The following is a 26,302-nucleotide window of genomic DNA, read 5'->3' on the forward strand; positions in this document are numbered from 1 at the left end:
CTACCTAGCCTGACGGGCTCAAGCACTTTAAGGAACGAGAAGTTTGGCAAAACAGCATGATTAACGAAGCAACACAATTACCACTGAGTCAGTGACACAATTCACTGTATCAACTGACAAAATACAAAACACCTCAAAGTATTTTGGAATCATACAGGAAAGGCGTGTTTACCTTTTAACATTGTTTAAAGTATAGGATTAATAGCATATGTGGTTGTGCGACACGCTAACAGTATACGCATAAAATGACAAGCTAAAAGGAGTATGAAGGGCTGTGTTTGTCCTGACTGCTGTAATACACAGTTCAGTTCTGAACGTGCTCCACGTCATTGTCGCACCGGTACAGCTATAACTGATAAGATCTTTTCATGTTACTGTGTAACTTTGCCCCGGCTTTACATCAGGCAACCAAAGTGCCGCCAACATTGTACAGGCGCACAATCAGTAACAAATCTGCTGCGTGTATGCTTTTGATTAAAGTTTTCTAAAGGCTACGGAGAGGAACCGGCGTACGAGGGTAAAGCCAAAAGTAGGCGTGTGTGTGTGTGTGTGTGTGTGTGTGAACAGGCCTCCGTCCGCACCCGGGCGCAGGTGTGTGTGGGCTTGGACAGGTGTGCGGTGGAGGCGAGCGGCCACGGCGGCGTGGGGACCTGCGACTCACCACGTAGGTACTGACGGTCTCTGTCACCACGCTGCGCACGGGCGTCTTGGAGGACCCCCCCGCTGCCAGGGCGGGGGGCGGGGGCGGGCCCGGGGCGGGGGAGGCCGCCGGGGGCGCCATGGGAGGCGGGTGCAGGGGGGTGGGCGCCGCCGGGGGCGCCACCGGGGCGAGGATGGGGGCGGGGGGGAGGGGTCCGGGCCCGGCCGGCAGGTCCAGATTTGGCGGCGGGGGTCTTGGGCGTCGACGGGGTTTTGGGCTCGGGGGTGGGAACGACCTTGCTGATGACGCTGGAGAGACAAAGCAGGGCGGAGTCAGCCTCGAGACGCGAACTGGCAACTGCTGCAGAGAGGCTGAGTCCTAACACGCGCTCGCAGAGAGGTCAGATCTGTGACACACTGTAACTCAGGAGACTCTGCGCTACGACACGCAGTCAAACATCGAGTAGAGCTGGATCTGCGACACGCTGTAACTCAGGAGACTCTGGGCTGCAACACGCAGTCAAACATCGAGTAGAGTCGGCTCTGTGACACGCTGTAACTCAGGAGACTGTGCGCTACGACACGCAGTCAGACATCGAGTAGAGTCAGCTCTGTGACACACACACAGTCAATCGGTGAAGACAGTCAGTGCTGCAACACACACACTGTTATCAAAAAGAATGAGTCATCTGACATACACAGTCATTGTGGGGACCCTGCAACTTGCACAGATCAGAACACAGCCTTTCACCTCTTTCACCCATCTTAAACACAATCACTCAATCGTCAAAATCACACTCAGAAAGCACTGATTTCTTATGATCACACGCTACCTGGTTTACAACGGTCCTACAGGTTCATCGTCACAAAAACCAACCTGTGTCAACCACAAACACAGAGCTGCCCAATCTCATCCATGAAAACACTACACGAGTATAGTAAAACCGAATGGCAAAATTCAGCACCGAAAAGAACAGAATGCAGGAGGGTGTTTACACACTCTGCATGGAGCTGGAGTGTGAACACGCAGTCAGACTCCGTCCGGAAGCGGGACGGACAGGCGCGAGTCCGGCCCCGCTCCCGGCAACAGGGTGGGCCGGTGGGGTTGCCGTGGCGCCGGCCTCGGTGACGGTTGAGCGGCTCGGCCGACAGGCGCTCGTTTTTAACGTCTTATCTGGACGGCGTTCCCCGCTGACAGCGCGCACTCCGCCCCCCCCCCTACCTGATGGCGCTCTGGCGTACGGAGATAAGCGGAGGGGCCCCGGCCGCTCAGGGGGCCGACGCCGGCCCACCCGGGGGTCAAAGGTCAAGCGTAGCCATCCGGCTCGGCGGCGCCCCTGCACCCCCGACTCGCCGCGTTGTCGCGATTCGGATCGCCGTGACGCCATTTCGTCGACTAATACGACTGGGGAAGCCTCGGGCCCGTGTCTACACGCGGAACAGCGTCCTCACCTCTGACGAATGTGTATAAAACTTCCAAACTTCTCATTTTCAGTGAAATAATACTTTCTGTTCAACCTCTGCAGTGCTTTACACAGAACTTTTTTTTTTTACCTGCATAAACAGACTAATTCTCTTGAAAATGACTGTGTTGTCAAAGGGAACATAAACAAAAAAATGTGTACAGACGCTACGTTAACCCGTCGTGTTTCTGGGAAGCAGGTGAGAGGCGTGTTTTCATTCGTTCGGGAGCCGACTGCACATTTGACAAAAGCTCAGTATAAAAGCTTCCTGATTGAGACACCACAGGCAGAGTGGAGTACATCCTTCCTGTAATGCTGGTGGAAATGGAGGCATCAGGGAAGAACAAAGGCCGATTTTCAAACATGAGGCTCAGGGACAATGACCCCACTTCCACTGCACGTACGCTGGGACCACAGATCCAACTGCGCACATACACACACACTCTCATACACACACACGCTCTCATACACACACACACACACACACGCTCTCATACACACACACACACACACACATACACTCTCATACAAACGCTCTCATACACACACGCACACTCTCATACAAACGCTCTCATACACTCTCATACACACACGCACGCTCTTACACACACACACACTCTCATACACACACACGCTCTCATACACACACACGCTCTCATACAGACACACACACACGCTCTCATACACACACGCACGCTCTTACACACACACACACACACACACACATTCAACTGCGCACACACACACACTCTCTCATACACACACACACACACGCTCTCATACACACACACACACACACTCTCATACACACACGCACACACGCTCTCATACACACACGCACGCTCTAACACACACACACATACACTCTCATACAGACACATACACTCTCATACAAACGCTCTCATACACACACACACGCTCTCATACAAACGCTCTCATACACGCACGCACACACACGCTCTCATACACACACACACACACACACGCTCTCATACACACACGCACGCTCTTACACACACACACACACACACACACACACACACACATACACTCTCATACACTCTCATACAAACGCTCTCATACACGCACGCACACACAAGCTCTCAGACGCATACTGTACACACACAAACACAACCGTGCACACACACACACACACACAATCTCATACACACACACACACACACACACACAGGGCTGCGTGCAGCTCCTGTCCTATGAATGGCACGATTAAGACTCAGGCGTGAGGGTGTTGAGAGGCCCTGGGCTCAGACAGGTGACTCAGCTCACGGAGGATGTGGAGGAGGAGGAAGGGGCCCAGACACGCAGCCAGGCCCTGCCACGCGGGAGGTCCGCAGACTGGAAGACACAGCCCGCACAACCACACAAACCCTCACACCTCCCGCTCGTCAACCTTCAACGTCAAAATCTCTTTACCTCTAAAGGTCTGCAGCATTTTACTTCTCCTATCTGGCAGGAAAAGAAACTATATTATATCCTGATTACCTTGAAACCCTGTTATTTTCACATCTTCAAAGACACTTAATTAATGGATGTTTTTTTTTGGTAAATTCAACATTTAATAATTAGGAACAAACCATTTGACAACCAAAATGTCATCACTCATAAGTGTAACAACAGTAACAGCACTTATATCCAGTGTCCACAAGTGACTTTTTACTTTCTAGTGCTACACAGAGTACCAACACTAACAATGTCCAAGTGATTTTTTTTTTTGTTAGCGCTGATCCTCTCTTTCACTTCTGAAAAACCTAATCAAAAGAAAATGTCCAAACATTCTCTTCCCTTATTCTTAATACCGTGACAGTTTTGGCTCAGTGACAGATGAGTGTAGGAAGTGGGAAGATGAGAGAGAGAAGTCAGAAAACATTTTCTTTGGCTCAATACAAACAACCTCCTCCTCTCATCTACCCTCCACTCCACTCCTCTCCTCTCAACGTCTGTCCTCTCTCCACAGCATTCTTCCCCACGCTGCCTGTTTTTTGGGGCCGGTGGTCTTAGCCCCCCACCCCGCTCGCCCGGCCCTCATCGGATAATGACTGCCGCGCCGCTCGGGTTACACCCCCGGCTGATTGGGGTCACGGGGAGTTAAGTGTCCCGAACACTGGGGCCATTGATGGGAACGTGCGAGGGGGGCGGGGCCGCCCCCCCGCGGGGGGTTCCCCTGCACCTGATTCCCCCCCAGGCTGTCCCGGGACAGGTCACGTGACGCGAAACGGACACCTGCCGGCGGCTCGCTGCTCGAGGCTCGGCCGGGGGGGGGGGGCAGGGGACGGGGCAGAGGGGGGCGCTGCCCTTTAGGGGTGGGGGGGAGGGTTGAGGGGCGAGGGGGAGGCGGGCGCGGGCGCTTCTCTGGCAGGGGCGAGGTGATGGGCGAGATGGCGGGCGGGTCCTGCCCACACACGCGGAGGGGAGGCCTGGCAGGGAAAGGGCCCAGCGGGGACTTCTCTGACCCTATTATACCGCCATTGTGTGCAAACATTACACCAGCATCAGAGGCCTGACCGGCTTAACTCTCAGAGTCACTCCACCACTGAGCCCTGTCTGCAGACAGAGCCACCACACAGGCTCAGGTACACACCCAGAAACACACACTCACACACCACAAACACACACTCTCACACACTCACACACACACCCAGAAACACACTCACACACCACAAACACACACTCACACACACTCCACACACTCACACACACACCGAGAAACACACTCACACGCCACTCACACACACTCACACACACACCACAAACACACTCACACACACACACACACCACAAACACGCTCACACACACCACAAACACACTCACACACACCACAAACACACTCACACACACCACAAACACGCTCACACACACCACAAACACACTCACACACCACAAACACACACACACGCTCACACACACTCCACACACACTCACACACACCACAAACATGGGGGTGTATATATGCACGCACACACACACACACCACAAACATGGGGGTGTATACAAGCACGCACACACACACACACACACCACAAACATGGGGGTGTATACAAGCATGCACACACACACACACACACACACATCACAAACATGGGGGTGTATACACCCACACACACACACACCACAAACATGGGGGTGTATACAAGCATGCACACACACACACACATCACACATACATGCATGCATGCATAGAAACATAGAGAGGAGGAGGAGCAGGGACAGGTGAAGGAGCATTTCAAACCCAGCAGTGTGTTCCCCGAATTTTGGGGGATACTTACATCTTGTCCTGGCCGGCGCCCACTCTGAGGGTCAGTCTGGGGATGACCGGAGACGGCAGGACCACGGGGGGCTCCACCTTCACCTGGGGAGGACAGGAGAGGACAGGAGAGGACAGGCCGTTAGGCTGACCGCGAAACCAAGCTGCTTACAGGCTGGCTCGTGACCGTGTCGGGTTTGAGGCTGACGGTCAGCCAGAATGCTGAGAATGATTCCACCAGCCTCTTAGTTCCCAGAGCTGCTCTTGATTGTGGGACTTTTTTGCTTACTCATACATTTGTATTGAAGCAACAAACACCAAAAGTGGCGCCCTTTTAGGCTGAAAGCCTAAAAAGAGCCAATAGAACACAGACAGACAGGTGGTAAATATGACTGCAGTACAGACAGACGAGGGGATGAATGTGACTGTGCAGTACAGACAGGTAGTTGGTAAATGTGACGGTGCAGTACAGACAGGCAGGTGGATAACTGCAACTGCAGTACAGACAGACAGGCAGAGAGGAACCGGGCTGTGCTGCACTGTGGGGCTGTGCTGCACTATGGGGCTTTCCTGCACTGTGGGGCTGTGCTGCACTGTGAGGCTGTAGGGCTGTGCTGCACTGTGGGGCTTTCCTGCACTGTGGGGCTGTGCTGCACTGTGGGGCTTTGCTGCACTGTGGGGCTGTAGGGCTGTGCTGCACTGTGGGGCTGTAGGGCTGTGCTGCACTGTGGGGCTTTGCTGCACTGTGGAGCTTTGCTGCACTGTGGGGCTGTGCTGCACTGTGGGGCTGTAGGGCTGTGCTGCACTGTGGGGCTGAGCTGCAGCTTAGCGGCAGCGATGCTGTTTTTGTGGCGGGCGACCCCCTGTCGCTGCCAGCCCTTTGTTACTCAGGGATCCGGGATAAAGCTCCAGCACTAATTGTTTAACACAGAAACACGTTTGTTTCTCCCCTTCTAATGTCGCGTTTTTTTTTATTGTCGCTGATGCATTTATTACAAAACCTTTGTGGATTTATTCCCCCCCCCCCCCCCCCCACCCCCCGTCCCTCTCCCCTCAAAAACAGAAATGTGTAGGAAAAAACAAAAAATGTCTGTCGAGTTGCATCATTAAAAAAAAAAAAACAACGGCGGCGAAAACAGCGCGAGGAACGGTGGGCGCCAACGCATTACCATGCGCACAATGCACGGGAACGTGAGTCACTCCGAGACAGAAGCGGCAGACAAAAACGCTACCTGCTGTCCTGGTTACGGGAGGCTGCTCCCACGGTTACGAGCGGCTAATTTTATCTCCCAGATCCCAGTCGGCTCAGACAAAAGGGCCGATAACGGTCGCTGTCAGGGCGGATGAAGCGGCTGGCCACGCCCCTTTTACGGCCGGGACGAACCGGACGGGACCGGACTGGACCGGGTTAACGGCAGCTGACGTTAGCGGATACGCGCCAGAGGACGCGATCGGAAAGAGGGGAGCGTGAGCGACTCTTAAAATTAAGCGCTTACGGGATTCGGAGCCGAGCGGGTGCGGCGGGGTCAAAAATGGCGCAGGGTGCCTGGGGTGGGGGGGGGCCTGCTTAAGGGGACCCCCCAGGGACGGAGCCTAATTCCGCGGTTTCCATCGGGGAGCTGGGGGGCGACCGCCCCCTGACGACAGGACCGCGGCCGTGCACCTGCACGATAAGGACTCAATCGGAGGGGACGGCGCCGGGTCACGGCTACGGCACAGGCAGATACCCGCTATCTCTGCATGCTAATTATCTATTAAACGGCTCAGACGGACCGAACGACCGCCGCTATCCTAAATTCCTGCTTCCCACTTAACCTGCACTGTATCTCGATGTACCCCACTCAGTCAAAGCCAATCTTTAAAAGGAAACGCACGTTGAACACTACGGGCCCGCTTAATGGTGTAAAATTGATTAATTATGTTAATAAATGATGTACAATAGCGCTGGAGATTTGGCCTTTGGGCTTTTGAAATGGCTAAAAAAAGAGACGGCCTGAAACCTATATGTTTAAACGTTACGCCTTCTTCCCTTTGGAACAAGGGCCAGGCCTAATACATTTACTCCCGGCTCTCACACAGGGACATGGGACTACTGGCAATACCAGTGTGAAGTTCTGGGAAAACAACAGTGATGTTGGCTGCAAAGTATGAAAGGCAAAACATCACAGGCTGATGAACTGTCTATATTTAAAACACTGTGGACTGCATGTCCTACTATTATCTTAAAGCCACATTTGATAAATTTACACCAATTGGTATATTCCGTTTGGAATATAGCCAAACAAACGCACACCTGTCAACAGTAGACTCCTAACCCTACTACAAGCCATTTCACTTTTTAATGTTTTTTTATTCATATTTTTCTTGTCATGTCATAAGCCACAAGGTTTTTTTGATGAAATAAAAGGCCACACACTCACTGAAGATGGAAAAAGAAGAAGCAAACAAACCAAAAGCCAGATAATCCCTCTGGATCCCACTTTTGAGAGTTAAGTTTTGGCCCTGGCATTGCCTTTGACAAGGTACTACACTTGCTTGCTTATCTTGTTTATACCTTGTCCTAGCAATCAGTGAAGCAAAAGTTAAAAGCACATTCATCAAAAAAAAAAAGAATGCGACAATTGGGCGTATTCACGGAAATGTATAATAAATTAGTCCTGTATAATGGAACTGCGAGATGACATCTGTTCAACGGGTGTAAAATGACATGGGATGAGTTGAGTATATTAGTAGTAGCTTCACTTATTTTCCCAAAGCGGCTAATCAGTAGTGCTGCACTTAACGCAAATCCATCATAACTGAATTCTTGTAAATATATTCCGTCATTATCAAAGCTGATAGAAGTGAGAAATTGTTTAATCATTTGCCTGCACAATGCAATCAACTCCCCTTGGCGCGTACATAGCTCATGCATCAGAGAGGGACAATGTCATGTACTGACATAAGGCCGTCAAACAACGGTGGAGGAAACAAATTTCTTCAAACCAATTTATCACCATGATAATATATGAACACAATAATAAATAATGATGATCTTGGCTTGTCTTTTGCAGACTCTACAGACTCTTGAGAGTACCCAAGAGGCTGTCTAAGTAAGGATTTGAACACTGCAAGAGCATGGAAGACACAAACAACTCTTAATATTACCATAGCCTCGCTTGATTTCTACTTAATAATTTGACATGTAGCCTAACATTATTTGTGCCTTTTTTAACAACATAATGGATATAGATACTGATAGACTAAATTCAAGTAAATTCTAATTTTTCATAATTTTCTGCCTATTGTAGTATAATTGTGTCAAAGCGTTATTTCCAACACTCAGAGCTTCACATTTAGCTATATTTACTGTCATTTGCCATGTTTCTGCCATGTTTCATCCCACTTCCAGATTCTTTTAAAGTCTTCTCGGCTTATTTTAATACATTTCAAACTGTTTTCTAAACCTCTGAGAGTTGTGTCAACAGCAAATGTAACTATTTCAACTAATGTGACTATTTTGCGACCTCTATCACAATCATTTAAGTAAATAAGGAAACGCAAAGGTCCCAAAACCGATCCCTGTGGCACACTTCGCAAAGCACACCACCGAAAGATGGATCGACCTTCACTAAATTAAACAAAAATGTTTTAACAGTCCCATCATGACAATGCGTAGCACACTGCAATTATCCAATGTTGCTTTAAGAGAGGTAAACGATGTTATCTAATGATGCAATTATTAGGGATCAGGCGATCGAACACTGTATCAAAGATTGCAATCCCATAACTTCACGATCTGGACCGTGGCTCTAAATGAATGGAGTGCGATATGTATCAACGCGTGACTCGAGATGGGCCTGGTAATTTAAGAGTAAAAAAAAAACAAAAAGATCACTGCGAAAAGCACGGGTGTAATGAATGCTCAGCGATTCCAAATTGTTTTCCGGTAGTTGTGAGTGAAGTTAACTGCATCCCTCCGTGAATTTTGATGAGTTTAATCCTGTAATCAAATCCATTGCGCTTCCACTGCGATGAGTCCGCCAAAGAAGGCTTCGTTCTGAATTTACGACGATGTTCTCCCCTCGGCAGACCGTTCAATTAAGCTAAGTAACGGCCGATACCACGGAGCAAAGCGGCACGTTAAGTCACTCAGTAACACGCTAGCTTCAAGAACTACTGATTCCTCATTTTGTAGGCTAAATTATGTCTCATAAATTATGATTTCTCATTATGTCTAAACACACAAAATAAAAACGCAAGCTCTTTTCCTATTTTCCCAAGTCGGGCAAGTCAGTGAGAAACTTGCCCAAATAAATGTACATTTACCTGGATAGAGAAATGTAAATGTGTGAAATGAAGGGCATGAAAACTGCAAAGCCTCTGTAATAACATTGAGCTTGAACTTATTTATTATCAGGTATCATCAGATACTGATAAAATATTAAAATGATTAGACTAAGCATCAGATGAAGATTAATCTTAGATTAAGCATTAGCCTTTAGAACCTTATCTACTACAAACAATAAATAACCATTTACACAGTTTATACAGCAGAACCTTGGAAATGCAAGCTTCAGGAATGGAGGTCATTTGTAACCCTGAAATGTCTGTAACTTTGAAATTGAAGTGAAAAGACACCCTTTTAATTTCAAGCATAATTGAAATAGTTACTCATGTTAGCCTAGACTTATTTTGAAGGGGTACAAATTTTCTAGTTAATAGTAACAATTTTATAAGATAAAAAAATATCAATCTGATATAAACATTGATCCTATTAGAACACAATTTTTTAAGATGCAACAGGACAGGTGAATGCAATATATATATGGTAAAGTACTTATTGTAAAGTTGTGGTCAAATAGAATGTAGTGTCTGTGTGCTGATTACGGAGAAACCGTACACTACTGAACAGGAAAGGCGCGAGAAGGACACACAGAGCAAACCGTGAGTTCAACGCAGGCCAGGGACGGTTCTTGCACGTCATAAAAGAACACCGAAAGAAACGTTAAAAGCGAGCGGCGGTCAGCGATTGGCCAGGCGGCTTCTGCCTGCCCAGTTCAACTTAAACCGCTTCAACCGCTTTTAATGAATTAATCTATCATTATGCCCGGAGACGCAGTAAAAGGCACGGTTTATTGGAAGGGAAGGTACCGCTGCTTTCGATTCATTATGCCGGAGTTACCACCTGCTTCCAACTCACTGATTATAAATGGACTCAACTCAGTCATAAAGGCAGAAGCGCATTTTCAGAATTATTATTTTTTTTAAAACAATGGACAGCATGTAACCGTCGTGACACCTGCCTCGCAACCTTTTTTTTCCCCCCCCCTTTTCGCACTCCTCAGCGTCTGCACTAGTGTGACGCTGCAAAATGGAGATCTGAATGAGCTAAATTTGTGAGTTAGCCCTTAATAGTCACTTGTCCGATCAGGCAAGCGGCCAAGTAGTTTCACTTTTCTCACACCTGGTTTTATTAGCCCTGGGCAAGTATTACTTTTTAACCCAGAAATGAATGGCCAGCCATGTAATTCCCCATAATGCTTTACAAGAATCGTCAGACTGCTTGTAGTAAGTACTTACAAGCACGTACAGCAAGTAATTGAAAAAAGTAAACAGAAATAGCGTTTTAGAATTAAGATATTTCTGCAATTCATGCAAGTAGATTTACTGCAAAGAAATAGAAGGACGATTTCATTATAGTGACAGCAAGCTACACATTTTTACTGGAAATATGCTACACGGTTTGTTAATGTATCTTGAACTTAAAATAAAAGAATATAGTTTGTTTGGCATTGTAGCTGCTTAGATACTGTAGCTACTGAGCGAGCTAACAGTAGGTCTAATCGATTCTCTTAGCGTTCATTCAAATTCATCTATGTAACATCACCTTGACGTCTTCAGTTCTGACACATTATCAAGTCAGTGTCAGTGGCTTTGCTACAATATACCGCAAAGAAAAATAATTCTTAATTCCGCATTGCTTCCCACTGAAGCAGTATTATGCACTTGACAAAAAATGCATTGATCGGATCTGATAATCAGCACAAGGACAGCACGTACACACCTATTTTACGAAGGAAAACTGATGGTAAGAAATGTGAATTGAATGCTGCATTACATTCTGCTGTCGAATCAATGTTTTTATCAAATCATCTGTATTTTATCAGTGTCCAAAATGTGCCAGAATTATGATTCAGTCACATGACAGATTAGGCCTGGAATGCGTATCAACCATGTTGTCTCATACCTTGCAGTAATTTAATTCTCCTTAACATTACTTCCTCTTTTTGACTAAAAAATATTTTGTTATTATTATCCATCCATTTCCTATACCCGCTTATCCTGGTCAGGGTCACGGAGGGTGCTGGAGCCTATCCCAGCGTGCATTGGGTGAGAGGCAGGAATACACCATTGGACAGGCCAACAAGCTATCGCAGGGCACACACACCATTTATTATTATTATTATTATTATTATTATTATTATTAAGAAATGACTGAGAGCACGAGGAACATGTGACTACAGTGGAATTAAAGGGAAATCTTTTGGCGACAAAAAATGAGCATTCAACAGGCCATTCATTATAAAAGCTGAACATAAATTTGTGCTGCGCATTGACATAATGAAAACACTATGTCCAAGAAAACCAGTTTGCTCCGTACAGTCAACTTAAAATATAAACTTGGGGAGTGAGGAAAAGAATCCCCCCCCCCCAAAATACACATCGAAAATACAGCATCGCAACTGCAGCTCTGAGTGTGGTCTGCTTGAGAATAGTATTTAGATCCCAAAGCTTACTGAACTCACAAGACAGGAGGTGAAAGACAGAGATAGTAGATTCCATTGTGGCCCGACGGGAAACACATTGTCGGTGGATTTGTCCAGTTTTATGTAAAAGCAATACTCTTTTCACCTGAACTAATACAAGCGGTGGCATAAGCCCCTTACTGCAGTGTGCTGCATTTTTCTGCTAATCTCTCAGGATTTAGCTCCTTCGCCGCATACCTCAGGGCACTCGCTGATAAAGCCTTAACTCTCCAGTTCTCTCTCTCTCTCTCTCTCCATCTCTCTCTCTCTCTCCGTCTCTTTCCGTCTCTCCCTCGCTCTCTTTCTCTCCCTCTCGCTCCCTCTCTCTCGCTCTCGTTTTTTTTCTTCTTCTCCAGGACACCGGCGAAGCAGCCTTGCAAAAAATTAAAGTGATCAAGAGATTTACGAGGAAAGGCGGAGAAAAAAAAAAAAAATCGTTTTCAGAATCCCCCCAGAATCTCTCAGGAGCGAAAAACTTAAAAATAATAATAAAAAATAAATAGAAAAGAGGGATTTTGCAACTTAGCTATGCAAATCAATTCCGAGCGATCTTATGTGCTGAACATACATTACAGATGCATTTTGTTGTCCGACAGAGCACGGGAGAGATTGGACGACGGCGAGAGATAAAAAAAAGGGAGCGTCTTTCGCTCAGAACAAACACACAAGCACCGGGGAGATAGACACCGAATCTGCCGTAGGTAAACAGAGCAGCCTGTGAGACACAACAGAGGAACGGTCAGACCGCATTATGCGCTGTTTGATTTACACACGCGCTGATAGCCGTGGCCCTCTGGAGCATCTCGCACCAGACGAGGAACGGGGGGGAAAAAAAAAACACCGAAACAGAAGGTTCGGGGTACGAATTCTCCGGGAACAGTGCCTGTGAAATGCGAAATAACATCAGTTGCTCACACCAAGACGAAGTTTTAACTGGCAACTAGCTTTCGATCGCCTTAAAACAAAATGAAAAATGCTGCACTCAGCAGTTAGTGTGTTTTCTGCTCATAGCACGTATCAGTTCATTTACACACCTACTTTGGGGGTAAAAACATTTTGTACCATGGACAAATTTATAATAAAACTGATCTTAAGTCTTCAGTCAAGCACAGTCAGAAACTTCCACAAACATTCACGTCTGATAATAAACACTGTATTCCCAATATTAAATTGTAACACCTGAATATGTCCAAAGCTAAGTTACTGCCCTCACTTCATTAAGCATCCTTAGAACGGGAACATACCTTTTCCAACTTGTGCTTTTCTTTCTCCTTCTCCTTCTCTTTCTCCCTCTTTTCCTTCTCTTTCTCTTTCTTCTTCTCCTCCTTTTCCCTTTCCTTCTCTTTCGCCTTCTCCTTCTCGCGCTCCTTTTCCTTCTCCTTCTCCTTGTCCTTCTTCTTTTTCTTCTCCTTCTTGTCCTTCTTCTTGTCCTTCTCCTTGGTCTTGTCCTTGTCCGGGAGGATGGGGGGCAGCGGGGGCAGCATGGAGGGGAGGCGGAGGCAGGCGGCGGGGCTGAAGAGCGACAGTGGGGGCTCCTTCAGGCTGAGGGCGAGGCCGGCCGAGGACCCCTTCTGCCTCTCCTCCTTGCCTTTGTCTTTGCCCTTGTCCCTCTTCTCCTTATCCTTCTTGCTCTTCTCTTTATCTTTCTTCTTGTCCTTGTGCTTGTCCTTCTCCTTCCTGGAGCCGCCGCCGTCTCGAGACTTCACCTTAGGCGCCGCCGGCTCGTCGGCGTCCCGGGGCTTGAAAAGGTCCCGCTGGTCGTCGTCTTTGGCGGAGAAGTCCTTCCAGGGGAGCTTGGCCTCCTTGAAGAACTCCCTGTCCTTGTCCCGGCTTTTGTCTCGGTTCTTCTCCTTGCTCTTCCCCTTGTCCCGGTCCTTCTCCTTCTCTTTCTGCTTCTCCTTCTCCCGCTTCTTCATCTTCGTCCTGAGCTCCTTCTTCAGCTTCTTCTTGACGTCGGCCGACGCCGCCAGCTTGTTCTTCTCCTCGTACACCTTGAGGAGCGGCTCGGGGGTCGGGGGGGAGGCGGACGGGGACGACAGGTAGGTGGTGTTGGGGGGTGTCCCCGACGGGCCTCCCTGGTTGACCTTGCGTATGACCTCGTTGATGGAGTCGTCCATCGTCCACGAGTTGCTGGGGCCCAACGCGCCGACGGCGTTCATGGGGAGAGGCGTGGAGGTGTCCTTGCCGAAGCTGTTGGCGCTGATCGTGAGCTTCGGCGTCGTCGGCTCCGAGATGGTGAGCCTCCGCGGGCTGGAGAAGACGTCGCTCTCGGACTCGGACCCCGAGGAGAAGGCGAAGGGGTCGGGCTCGCGCTCGGCGCACGCCCGGGCGATCACCGCGTCGATGGAGTCGTCGATGGTGTTGTCGGGGAGGTCCAGCTTTCTCAGCTGCTCCTCCGCCAGCTGCTGTTTCTTGACTTCGGCCACCGCGGCCGGGCTCTGCCTCAGGTGGAGGTTCTCCTTGCCCATCTTCTCGCTCAGCGCGGCCAGGGTCGCCTTCGGCGGGGCTTCCGCCTTGCTCGGCGGGTGGCCCGCTTTGCCGGGGCCCATCTTGGGACTCTTGGGGCTCTTGGGGCTGCGGGTTCGGCCCGGGGACTTCTTCCTCTCTTTCTGCGCCGCTTTGGGCGAGCGTATGGGGCTGCCGGAAGCAGGGCCCGCGTTGGCCCTCTTGGGGGACTTCGTCCTGGGCCTGCCGGGGGAGGTGATCTTGGACTTCCGGCTCGGCGTGGGGAGGGGCTTGGAGTCCGCCGACCTGGGCGCGGCCGGGGGCGTGGCCCTGGCGGAGGGGGCGTGCCCAGGCGGCTCGGGGGACAGGGTCAGGGAGCCGGAGCTGTCGTGGGAGTGGAGCGAGGACAGCATGGCGGGGGTGCGCTGCGGGTTCAGGGAGCTCAGCGGCTCCCGGGGCTCCACCCCCCACTCCGGGCTGTCCGCCGACTTGAAGCCGGGGAGGCGGGGCCTCTTCAGGACGGGCATCATGTCCATGGAGTCCGGGCTGTCCAGGTGTCTCTTGCCCAGGTAGTTCTCATCGTTGACGGCTTCATCTTCTTCCATGTCCTCCTCCTCCTCATCCAGAGGGACCTGCATGGCCTCGGCCGACGTGCCCATGTCAGGAAGCACCTGCTCCTCTTCCTCCTCTGTAATGATGAAGAAAGAGAGAGATGTTTGAGATGACATATACACAAAAAACTGTCAAAGCATGCTCAGACAGCATGAATCAAACACACCTTTCCCTCCGCTTTTAGCAATACAGCTCTGTAACACTCACTGTTTTAACACAAAGTTTCAGTCAGAAAACACTGTCAACACTATGGATGAAAAACCAGCTTGGAGAAGGACATAAGCGCAGCTTTAATCCAGTTATACTCCAGATATAAAAAAAATCCAACATCCTAAACAATAATTTTACTCGTCTTGAAAGGTGAATAATAATTATGAGCATTAACGACCAGGGAAAATAAAACCACACTTTTTTGGTGTGGTATTACACACGCTGTTGATACGATTTTCCCCATAAAAATGCTAATTTTGCTCATATAACGTCATACCAGACTGCTTATTTTAATTCAGCCAATTTGATCTTGATCTGTTTAGTCTGTCTTCCTACTGATAGGGGGTTTCTAATGAAGCAGGGCTTGGAGGGGAATTTTTACTGTGGCCTTGATAAAGGCAAAAAAATACATCAAGTTTATGCTTTCCTTAAATGCTTTCCTCAAACTACTTGTCACTTTAAACTATAATATATGACTTAATTTCCTTATTTTAGTGAAAAACCTTAAAGATGCATTATTTTAGTAAATCTGTTGGAAACTGCTTGGAAGATACTTAAGATACTGAGCACAGCTGAATCACAGACCGAAAAATAACTTGTCTCTTGAAATCATCCAAACATCTGTGACAATCAAATGCAAAACAAACACGGAAGACTGCCCCCCCCCCCCCCATCGCCGTGACACATAAATGACACAGAGGTCAGATACGCAGACCTAGACGGGGTCTATTTTAGCACTCTTGCCGTGCTCAGAAATTTCCAGCTAATTCTCGTTTCCTGTTTAATTTCCCAGCCCTGAGGTAAGACCTTGTTGTCCACGCACACGAGCGTGAAGCGGTGTGCCCGCGTTCGGGGGTTCGGGGATCGACGTGGCGGGGGTCCCGTTTTGGGAACCACGCGCACACGTGAACACCGCCCCCCCCCCCCCCCCCCCACGTCCGAGGCTTAAACTTTACCAGCAGATAAAACCCGAAGAACAACGCCTTCGACAAGATATACGTTTCAGCGCCCGAGTAATCTTTAGCAATATCAGAGATTCCTAATATCTCCCCGCGTCTCGATTACCACCCCCCCATCCCCACCCCCACCCCAATTGCTGCCTGAGACCGAGCACGACCATTTTCAAAATGTGCTTCGGTGTGATACAGCTCCGCGATTCAGCGGCAACATAAAAGGCTACAGTATAATCTCTTCCCAAAGACACTTCCACCTACCCCTTCCCCACAATGGAAACATTAAAAATGCTTCTTTAAGCAAGTAAGACCCGGGATGACATCTACTATTATAAATAGTCTAATCTATATGGTAATACTGTTGTATTCTATAACCATAGAATGGGGATAAGATAACATTGTGACTTTAGGGTTTCTGTGACTGCTTTCTATGGTAATTGTTATCAAAGGTTATTTGGGTTGACATCGGCGCGGCGCCGTGATTGGCTCTCTTGTGTTATTTATGATATGAATTATGATAACAATGATGTCTCTGCTCCTTCCCTCTCCCTTTCCACCTCAGATACAATAAATTGCTATCGTTAATCATAGGTCTTTGTTCCGCTATGATTACCAGGCGCTGTAATAAGAATTTTATTTAAGAATATGGATTTGTCATCCTTCTTACAGCAAATGAGACTGACGATATTTTATGTCCTGACATTTAATTTGTAAAGCGGGCACAGGCGGTATTTGCATTTATAGCTCTTCTATCCTTTCTTTTTTTTTTTTCTTCTTCTTCTTCTTCCTCAGGATCCACAGAGTGTAGGTGACATTAGTCTATCAGAGAGCTACACAGAGGAGAACAAAAAAACAAGGGGGAATACAGACCTTACAAGTTGACAGCGCATGGGGAGAGAGAGATATCCACAGCGAGTATGATTGCCTCTAATGCATTTATTCAGGGGCCGAGTCCTCTAATCAAATGATGAGGAGGTCGTGGGGGGAGGGGGGGGGAGACAATTTTATTTACCCAGAGCCCTTAGTTTGTTTTACAAATCGCAAATCATCTCCGCTTTTAATTTCCCTCCATCCAAGAGGGCCACAATTCTTCTTGACTCCAATGCGCAGAAGTCATAATTGATTGTGTTATTTACAAATCGAGGGGGGAAAAAAGGGAGGAAAGAAAGGGGTAAAAGAAAGAAAAAAAGAAAAGAAAAAAGGCCCGACTATAATCAAGAACACCGAGAAACAAAATGGGGGGTGCGAGAAGAGGAATCAAGCGGAGGGCAGAAATTAAAATGAAAAGATAAGAGCGCGGTTTCTGAGCGCGGCGGGTGGAGGGTACGCGCGGGGGGGGGTGGCGGTTGTGGCCGCTCCATCGATCGGCGCCGCTCGCTCGCGCGCGCCATCGTCGATACTTCCGGCGAGCGAAACTTTCCGCGGCGGCGGTCGGCGGTCGGGGGGGCGAAAACGAGGGCGGGGGGGGGGGGGGGGGGGGGGATAAACGCGCAGATATGAGCCTCGGCCCGGTGCCCCCCCGCGACACGCAGAGTGTTTGTGGACTTCATTACGCTGCAGCCCTATCGGGGCAGCGCTGCATCGATTTCCTTATTTTCATTGCCTCCCGTACATTAAAACAAATGAGCCGGATTAAGGGACAGTACAATTAAAACCGGCAACATTTATTGAGGCGCGTATCCAATCAATACGAGCCGAAACAGAGTCGCGGTTAAACACGGGGCAGATAAGGGCGTTTTTATGTTCTAATTCCAACAAGCGACGGGGAAACGGCGTCATTATTAACATGCAGAGGCAGAAGGCCCCAAAACCGCAAGATACGCAACGCTGACATTTAAAAAACGCAGCTAGCAGCTAGATTACGTCCCTTTGAAACGTTTCTTTAATGTCGTTTTATTGCCGGAGCGAAAAAAAGGTAAAATAACACAAAACGGCGGGTTTTCTGGAGAGGCGCTACCCGACCGCGGCGTTACCGAATGCGAAGCGTAACGAAAGGCGTAGAGAAGAAGAAGAAGAGATAAATAGCGGCGAAAGTTTCGGCCGCTGTACTTCATTAATCAGGAGCGGCCTGCGTCCGCGCGAGACCAGAGAGGGGTCACAGCCGGCCGCGAGATCGGGCGACAATAGCGGAGCTATTTCCTTTACCGACTCTGGCGTGCCACGCGTGCCCACAGCGTCGCCATCCCGGAATGTTAATTACGCTCGCCGTTGCCCAATGTTTAAAAAAAAAAAAAAAAAAATTGTTTAAAAAATGTTACCCTCCCAGTTATTCAACTGGCGGCAAAAAAGCTGAGAACACGCAACCTCGTGCCGTCGCCATGGTCACGCCACCCACGCTGTCCCGTGCGCGCGGCCTCCCGCGATCCTTTGAAACGCCGCCGTTCACCTTTTTCCGAGTCGTCACCCCTTCAGAACTCTCCGCCAGCAAAGCTATGACCTTCGCCTCCCCCCCCCACCCCTCCCAAAAAAAAAAAAAAAAAAAAAAAAGTCAGTGGGGAGGGTTGGGTATGGAAAGGGGGGGGGGGAGAGAAAAAAAAAACTTTTAGAACCTTCAGGCTATAAGTTATTCAAGAATAAGCTTTGAATAATTGTCCCGCAATATGAGTTGCCTGATTAATTGCCCGAGATAAGGTCTCTACTTTTCTCCGGGCCCAGCCTCCTGTGGCAGGCTGCTGGCTTCCCCCCCATAATCGCCTCTGTGTACGGCCTCGTCTGCACGCGTGAGGGGAAGAAAGCGCAGGCGCCAGAGAGAAAGAGGGCCCACTCCATTACCGCGCCATTAACCGACAGATAACCCTGTATATTCTATTAATGATAATGGCCGCCCTAATTATTTAATGACGGCCAGTCCATCATACCAGGATGCGCTCGGGGCCCCCGCCCCTCATAATTAACACCGTTCGCAAAATAAATAAAACTTTGAGAGACGGCTTCGCTGTCGGCCGAGCGCTCCTGCAAGGGTTTTTTTTTTTGGGGGGGGGGGTAAAAGTATTTTTCAAAAAATATATAAATTATTGCCTTTCAGCCACCCCCTAAAACATGGTGCCTTGTATATCACAAGAATCACCAACTGCCAAGCGGCGGCCATTATGGATCTCTTTCAAGAGGCACTGGCAACCTAACATTAAACAAGTGCCACTTCACTCAGTATCTGCTTCACACGCGGACACAAATCACTTCACCTCTGAACCCGCGCGGCTTGTTTGTTGATTCATCAGTTTAGGCAAAAATACTGACACCCAGATGGAGAGGGGGAGAGATAGAGGGGAGAGATAAAAAGATAGACCGAGACAGAAAAAGAGAGAGAGAGAGAGAGAGAGAGACTGAGGAGGAGATCGCGAGACGGAGATTGAGACTGACGGCGAGAGAGGGGGAAAAGCGACGGAGAGCCTCGGACTGAGAGCGCGAGGGGAGAGAGAGAGAGAGAGAGGGAGAAAGAGAGATAAAGACGGCCAGAGAGAGGGATGGAGAGAGGTGGGGGGCGGGGAGCAGGCCCAGGCGGTCTCCCCCGTTTCCAGAACAAAGGGACCCCAGTGCTAATCCTCTCAGCGAGAGAGGGAACAGAGAGAAGCTCCTCCGCTGGCGGAGGGACGTTACGCAGCCACGGCAACCCCGATAAGAGCAGGTGACCCCCCCCCCACCCCCCTCCATCCTACCTGCTACGCTCCCCGAACCACCACAACCCGCCTGAACCCTGCCCTTAGGTCACATACGATGCACAGGGCACAGGCCGGCCCTCGCTGGGAAGAAGTATCCCACCGGAACTGGGGTTTTTATAGCAGAGGTAAGGCGGGGGGGGGGAAGAAATTGTTTCGGATCCTGAAACGTACCTCGCTGACCTCGTCCCACGATTTTTTACAAAAGTAAAACGGGCGGAGGTGAACCCCTTTTTTTCGCGGCTCCCTTGTGACAGCAGGGAACACGTAGGGTGCGTTACGGGAATCGGTTTTGACACGAAAATAAGCAGACGGCCCGACCCTGCACAACAGCCATAGACGCACTCTCGGAAATAAAAGTACTGTGGAGGTACATTTTCGTTCTCTCAGGAACAAATTTCCCAAATGTACCATAATTTGTACCATAATTTGGGCACTATTACGTACCTTCTACAAAGTACAAATGAATTATGTATTGCTGGCTAGCGGTAAAATTTTATGTACCTATAGGCTACCACCCCATTGACAAGTGTTTGTACCTTTTTAGGCTCTCTTGCATTCCTTTTTTGTGACAGCGTGGTGTACTCTTACACTGCTAGCGCTTTCAATAGCCCTGGGAAGTTCCAATTAAACGGCACACGGCAGCAGGGTGTCGCTCGTTATTTGTATTTGGTTCACTGCATTTCAACAAGTAAAACTGGTAATGCAAAAAAAAAGTTCAGATTTTTTTTTCTTCACCCCCCAGAGTAATAATTTAGAGGGCAGAGGTACGGCAGACTCCCCCTTCTGTCCCCGTGGTTTCGGAGAGAGCCGGTCCGGCCGACTCCGACACCGAACTACGGGGAGGGGAGGGGAGATCGGACCGCGACCGCGGAGCCCCGGACGTGTGGTTGGAGTGACCGTTTCATAAAATGCAGCCTGTGTGCGCTTCGGTTTGTCTGGCACACACAACTCCTGTGGGGAATCATGTGCAACAGACTTTTCTGTGGTCAAGACAGATGCCACAAGACAGGGCCTTGCGATATCAATGGCACACATAAAGATTAAAGTAATCTTTATGTGTGCCATGAAATAATAAAAAAATTATTACTATTATCTAGTAGAAAAATTCTACCGAATTTTTTCCAAGAACGTGGTCGGGATTCAATCAAAATCTGTGCACAAATTACAACAAAATTAAGAAGTTTATATTTTTCTTCACAAATGTTTGACAAATTTGGTAACTTAATTTGTGAAAAGAAATGAATGGCTATATTTATCTGGACATCAAAATTAAAGGACAAATCTTTGTTGAACCTGGGCCCATGACTTTTATGTATTTTACTAAACTATTTAATTTGGTGTCAACACTGTTCTGGATTAAATAGTGATATTTCAAGCACCTGTCAGAAATATTTTACTCATATATATATATATATATATATATATATATATATATATATATATATATATATATATATATTGTTTGAAATTGTTTGAAATAATTTTGTGCATTATTTTTTTTTTTTTAAACTCAACCTATACCATTCACCATAAAAAACAATATCACATTATCTTCAATTATTAAAGAAGTAGATTACATATTACAAAATTGTAATACACATGCAATACATTTGTTAAATTTGGCATTATTTGAGCATTATCGAGATGTGCTAATATTTATAAACACCACTATCTAGATATTTTTTTTGATTATTTTAAAATGTCCCAAATACAATGTCTACTTAAAGGAACAAAGAGCTGCTACACTTCGGTAAAGATATTTAACATTTTTTTGATCGGTTTAAGTTTTAATTATCACATTTATAAAAACGGCAATTGTAACCTCACAGCGCCAAAGGTTTTAAATTGTGTCAAACTCTTCGTACATCTGAGGCAATATTTATAGACGTCTGTATTTTTTAGTGGAGCATTGTGTGCTCTGCTCATGGGTACAAAGGGGTGCCGCTTCCTCCAGGATCCAAAACGTCGACCCCGAGGTGCGGGGCGCGTGGGCCCAGCCCGCTTCGCTTCGCACTGCTGCTCTCCTGCGGACGGGGACGACTCTATCGCCACCGGCTGCCCTCCTCCGTAATGATTTTGACCAGGGGAGAGTGCAGTTATCGAGCAGCCGGGGCCAGCCAGCGCCGCGAGCCGCCAGTCACCCTGCCACCGGGAGACCTGCCCCCCGCCTCCCAAAATAAACGCCTGCTCCGCGCGCCCCGGTGACCCGGTGAAGTTGAGTCTTCGCCGGATTGTATATTTTACACACAAACCCCCCCCCCCCCCCCCCCCCCCCCGACCCCCCGACCCCCTCCTCACCTTAGCAGCAAGGGCAGAAGAGACAGAAAAGCACATAAACAAAAAAGAAAATAAACAAAACAAGCAAATAAAATAAAATAATAATAAACACCAGGGCGACTTACTTCAGCGTCAATTTTTTTTTTTAGGGCGGACAGCCCGCGGGGGGGGGGGGCTTTTGTAAAAACAAACATCTGAGTTATCCATGTCCGTTAGCGCCCAATGAAACGTGCCAGTCCACGGCGCAGACAAAACGACTCGCGTTTTTGGGGGTGAAGTTAAATAAATAAATAAATAAAGAGGGAGCAGCGTACACTCGACACACAGTTAATGGCAAATCCTCTCCTTTATATTGTAATTTACTGCGGAGCCTACAGGGCAACATGCCTTTGAAGTGCTCCGAAATGTCAAATCCATTACCACTTTCTTGAAAAAAGAAAAATCACTTTAAGTTTTTCATGGTAATCATTTACATTTCACAAAAAAAAAAATGCAATTTAGGATGATTTGTGTGTGGCTTTCATTTCAATATAATTATTTATTTATTCGGCGAAGTTGAGCGTAGAATGAAATTTAATCTTTTCTTACTTCACAAATGTAGAGCATGAAACTCGGGAACACTTTTGCCTTCATTAGACATTTGATAAAATACTGAAAAAAACCGAGAGAAGAATTGCCCTAAGAGTTGTCAGAGTGCTGTCTTTAATGATTACTTAGCAACGATAAAAATATAACATGACACCATCTTTCATTTTGAGGATATCATCATCCAACCACTACCGCTGAAAAAAAATTAGCACTTTAAATGTTACACTATTACAAATTTTCAAATAACAAATAATTATATTATTTCACCTAAATAAAATTTTTTACACCTTCTTAAAAAAAAAATATGTGACTCTTTCTGGCTGGGTATAACTCGTTTCAACTTCCCTTCAATATCCATATCTTAATATTGAATTCTTTAATATCCACATCAGTGCGCCAAATTATTTACAGCATATAAATAACATTTCCTTTCTTTCTAATGCGCCTCGTGTGATAGCCCACCTCTGAGGGTTTATCTTAGTCTTAAGGCTCACCGGCCCGCCTTCTCCTCCTGGTTTTGTTGTTAATTCCAGAGACATAACACAGAGCTTCAGATAGGACAGGGCTGTGTTGGGGAGGGGGCGGGCGGGGGTTTTTGGGGGGGGTGGGTCTGGGGCGTCTGCACCCCGGGTCAGACTGGCTCCACGGCAGAAAGGCCGCAGCAGACCGAAACCGGAGCGGAGAGAGGGTGGGTCGGACGGTGTAGCGCCCACATCCCCCCCTCACCCCCCGACCCCCCCCCCCCCCAACCCGAGCGCGTTTCGCTTGCAATACGTGCGCCTTCCACCCTCTGTCTCGCTCACGCCGCCGTTTGTTATAACATACCTTACCCCTTTTCCTCCCTCTCTTTTTCTTTCTCTTTCTTTCTATTCTTTTTTTTTTTTTTAGATCCAGAGCTCCGATTGTGACTGCAAAAAAAAAAAAAACAAAAAAAAAAAAACCGCAGAATTTGCCCGCTCCCCAAAACAGTGTTGTTTGGCTCCTGTTTTTCCAGGGCCTGGCGCCACCCGGAGAACTGTAAACAATAAACACCGGCTCTGATGATGGAGGTGCTTTTTTTACTCCCCCTCTTTCGTTTCGGAGCCTTCGCGGTGACACACACACACACACACACACACGCACACACACACACACACACACACACGCGTGCACGCACACACGGTGGCTAATGAGTAATTTCCCCAGGATTCAGAATTGTTGCATACAGGTGACTAAGCTACAGCAATGACTCACGCGTCCCCCGGCCGCGTCCTGGCCTCGTCACCACGGACGCTACAGAAACCGAACGAAACGCTTTGTTAAATGTTGCGGTCAGCCTTCGCTTATCACGTTTCGCCTGCAATTCAGCCATGAACAGGTCGTAATAAAACCAGTTTTCCATGGGTGTTCAGAGGAACCTGGTGTTACCAGGAAAATAAAAAATATCTGCCTGCATACTTCGAAAAACTAGATAGTTATTACAATAACTATCTGGAAAATTTCGGTAGCTAAAACACAGTAATATTAAAGCGTTAGCATGGGAAAAAAAGCTCAAAAGAAAAAAAATGTTCGGAGTCAGCAGGACAGTATCTATACATCTCCCCTACTAAAAACCTGGCTCCACTTGTTAGCAGTTCACTTAAGGGTGGACTCAAACCAAAATGACTTTTACTTCAAAGTCTGCTACAATTATGTCTTTCAGCAATTACAGTCTTAAAAAAACACTCGAGCATTGGCAATGAACCCTTAAAAACAATGCCGTTTCGGGACTGCTTTGGCCCAGAAAAAATTGCCCAGGGACTCCTGCAATCCCTCCAACTTAACGCCAGCGAGACGGCCTGGATGCCTTGGCCCTCCTTCAGACCGTGCCAGGGAAACGTTAAGAGCTGGGGAATGTATTCAACCCGGAGGTCAGTAAGAGTTTCAGGGACTGATCCCCGACAGCATTAGCCCAGAGGGACTGCAGCTTCCACACAGCCGCTAACACGTACACACACACACACACACACACAAACGGGAGAGAGAAAATCATTAACCAGTCACACCAGGGCAAAAACTATTTTACTGCATTTCAATTGTTACCAGGTTTTCTGCAGTAGTTGCCCCCCCACCCCCCCTCCCTTTCTGAAGAAAAACAAGCGTTTCATCTACACTTGAAAAAGAGCAAAGAAGAAAGGATTTAAACAACAGAAGCAGTACGACACCATTTAAAAAAAAGAGAGAGAGCCCTATACTGTGTTTTAATGGAAATAATAAGCAGGTACCTATCTCGTGCAATTAACTTGCACTGATTTTTATCGGGCGAGATTTTCAGAGTGCATCTAAAGAAAATGTTTGCGTTTGAAAAACTCCATCAAATAAACAAGATAAGGCCGCCGCGCGGCGTATCGCGGACGGCAGACTTTGTTCTGGGGAGGATCAGTGAGGGAGACGTGCTGTTTGCGCTGATGGCTTTCAGACGGCCGAGGCGCAGTCCGGCTAACGTCTCCCGGTCCTCGCCGCCATATTGCAGTAATTTCGGCAGATTTAGGCGGGAGATAGTCCGGGAAGGCTGGCGAGGGAATATAATGAGACGGTCACACAAGCCGCCCTAAAGGGCAATATCGCTTCCATACACAAACAGGGACGCAATGCACAAAGTCGCCGCTTCTCCTTGAAGGTAAAATTATTTTTTGTTTCCCCCCCTGCCTCTCAGGTCACTGATAATACACTGGAAGGTAAACTGAAATAATTTGAAATCGCAGTTTCGGTTGCTGTGAAAATCCCAGCAGGAAAACACATAAATAAAAAAAAGCCTATGGTATTTCCAGAAAAAGAAAATACTGTTTTCAACCAGTAAATAACTAGATATGTAGTCTCACCTACTAAAACAAAATCCTTTCACTGTATCATTCAACTGAAAATTAAAATCTATTTTTCAGACAGGAATATAGACCTCACAAAGTTTATTTTATGAAGCACTACGAACCATCGTATTCTATTTTGGAATCCTGAAATACATTTATAATGTCCTGTCTTCTTCATGGCAGAATAAACAAAGTACAAAACAAGCATTAAACCATCCAGCAAAAGAGCTTCAGTAAAAATACACCCTTTTGATGACTAGAAAACGAATCAATACAATGGATAAATGACAAATGATATTAACTATTTCCCCAATATAAGTTCTATATCAAAAAAAAAAAAAAAGATAGAGTGTAACAACAAAATATCGGAAGCTTCTTCTGGTGTTGCCATGGATATACTGAGGGCTGTCTTGAGAACTACAACTGACACATACCAGACATTTCAAATTAAAAATTCTGTTGACACTGGTCATTGAGAATTGAGGTGAAATATTTAAATGGAGGCCATGCAAACTCACAGGGACAGCACAGTGTACATGAGCTGGAGTTTTGCTGTTGTTCTGTTATGTTATCGAAGCTA

General features: G+C 47.5%; 1 protein-coding gene across 1 annotated transcript in view; it reads right to left on the reverse strand.

Moving 5' to 3' along the window:
• taf3 (TAF3 RNA polymerase II, TATA box binding protein (TBP)-associated facto) overlaps positions 1-26,302 on the reverse strand; it is a 54,343-nt gene that overhangs the window by 3,453 nt on the left and 24,588 nt on the right. The window contains 4 exon segments of the mRNA XM_035427286.1: positions 662-847; positions 849-948; positions 5,388-5,470; positions 13,398-15,286. Of these exon segments, the coding sequence (XP_035283177.1) occupies positions 662-847; positions 849-948; positions 5,388-5,470; positions 13,398-15,286 (2,258 nt within the window).

The sequence above is a fragment of the Anguilla anguilla genome, chromosome 7, assembly GCF_013347855.1.
Source record: "Anguilla anguilla isolate fAngAng1 chromosome 7, fAngAng1.pri, whole genome shotgun sequence".
Lineage (NCBI taxonomy): Eukaryota > Metazoa > Chordata > Actinopteri > Anguilliformes > Anguillidae > Anguilla > Anguilla anguilla.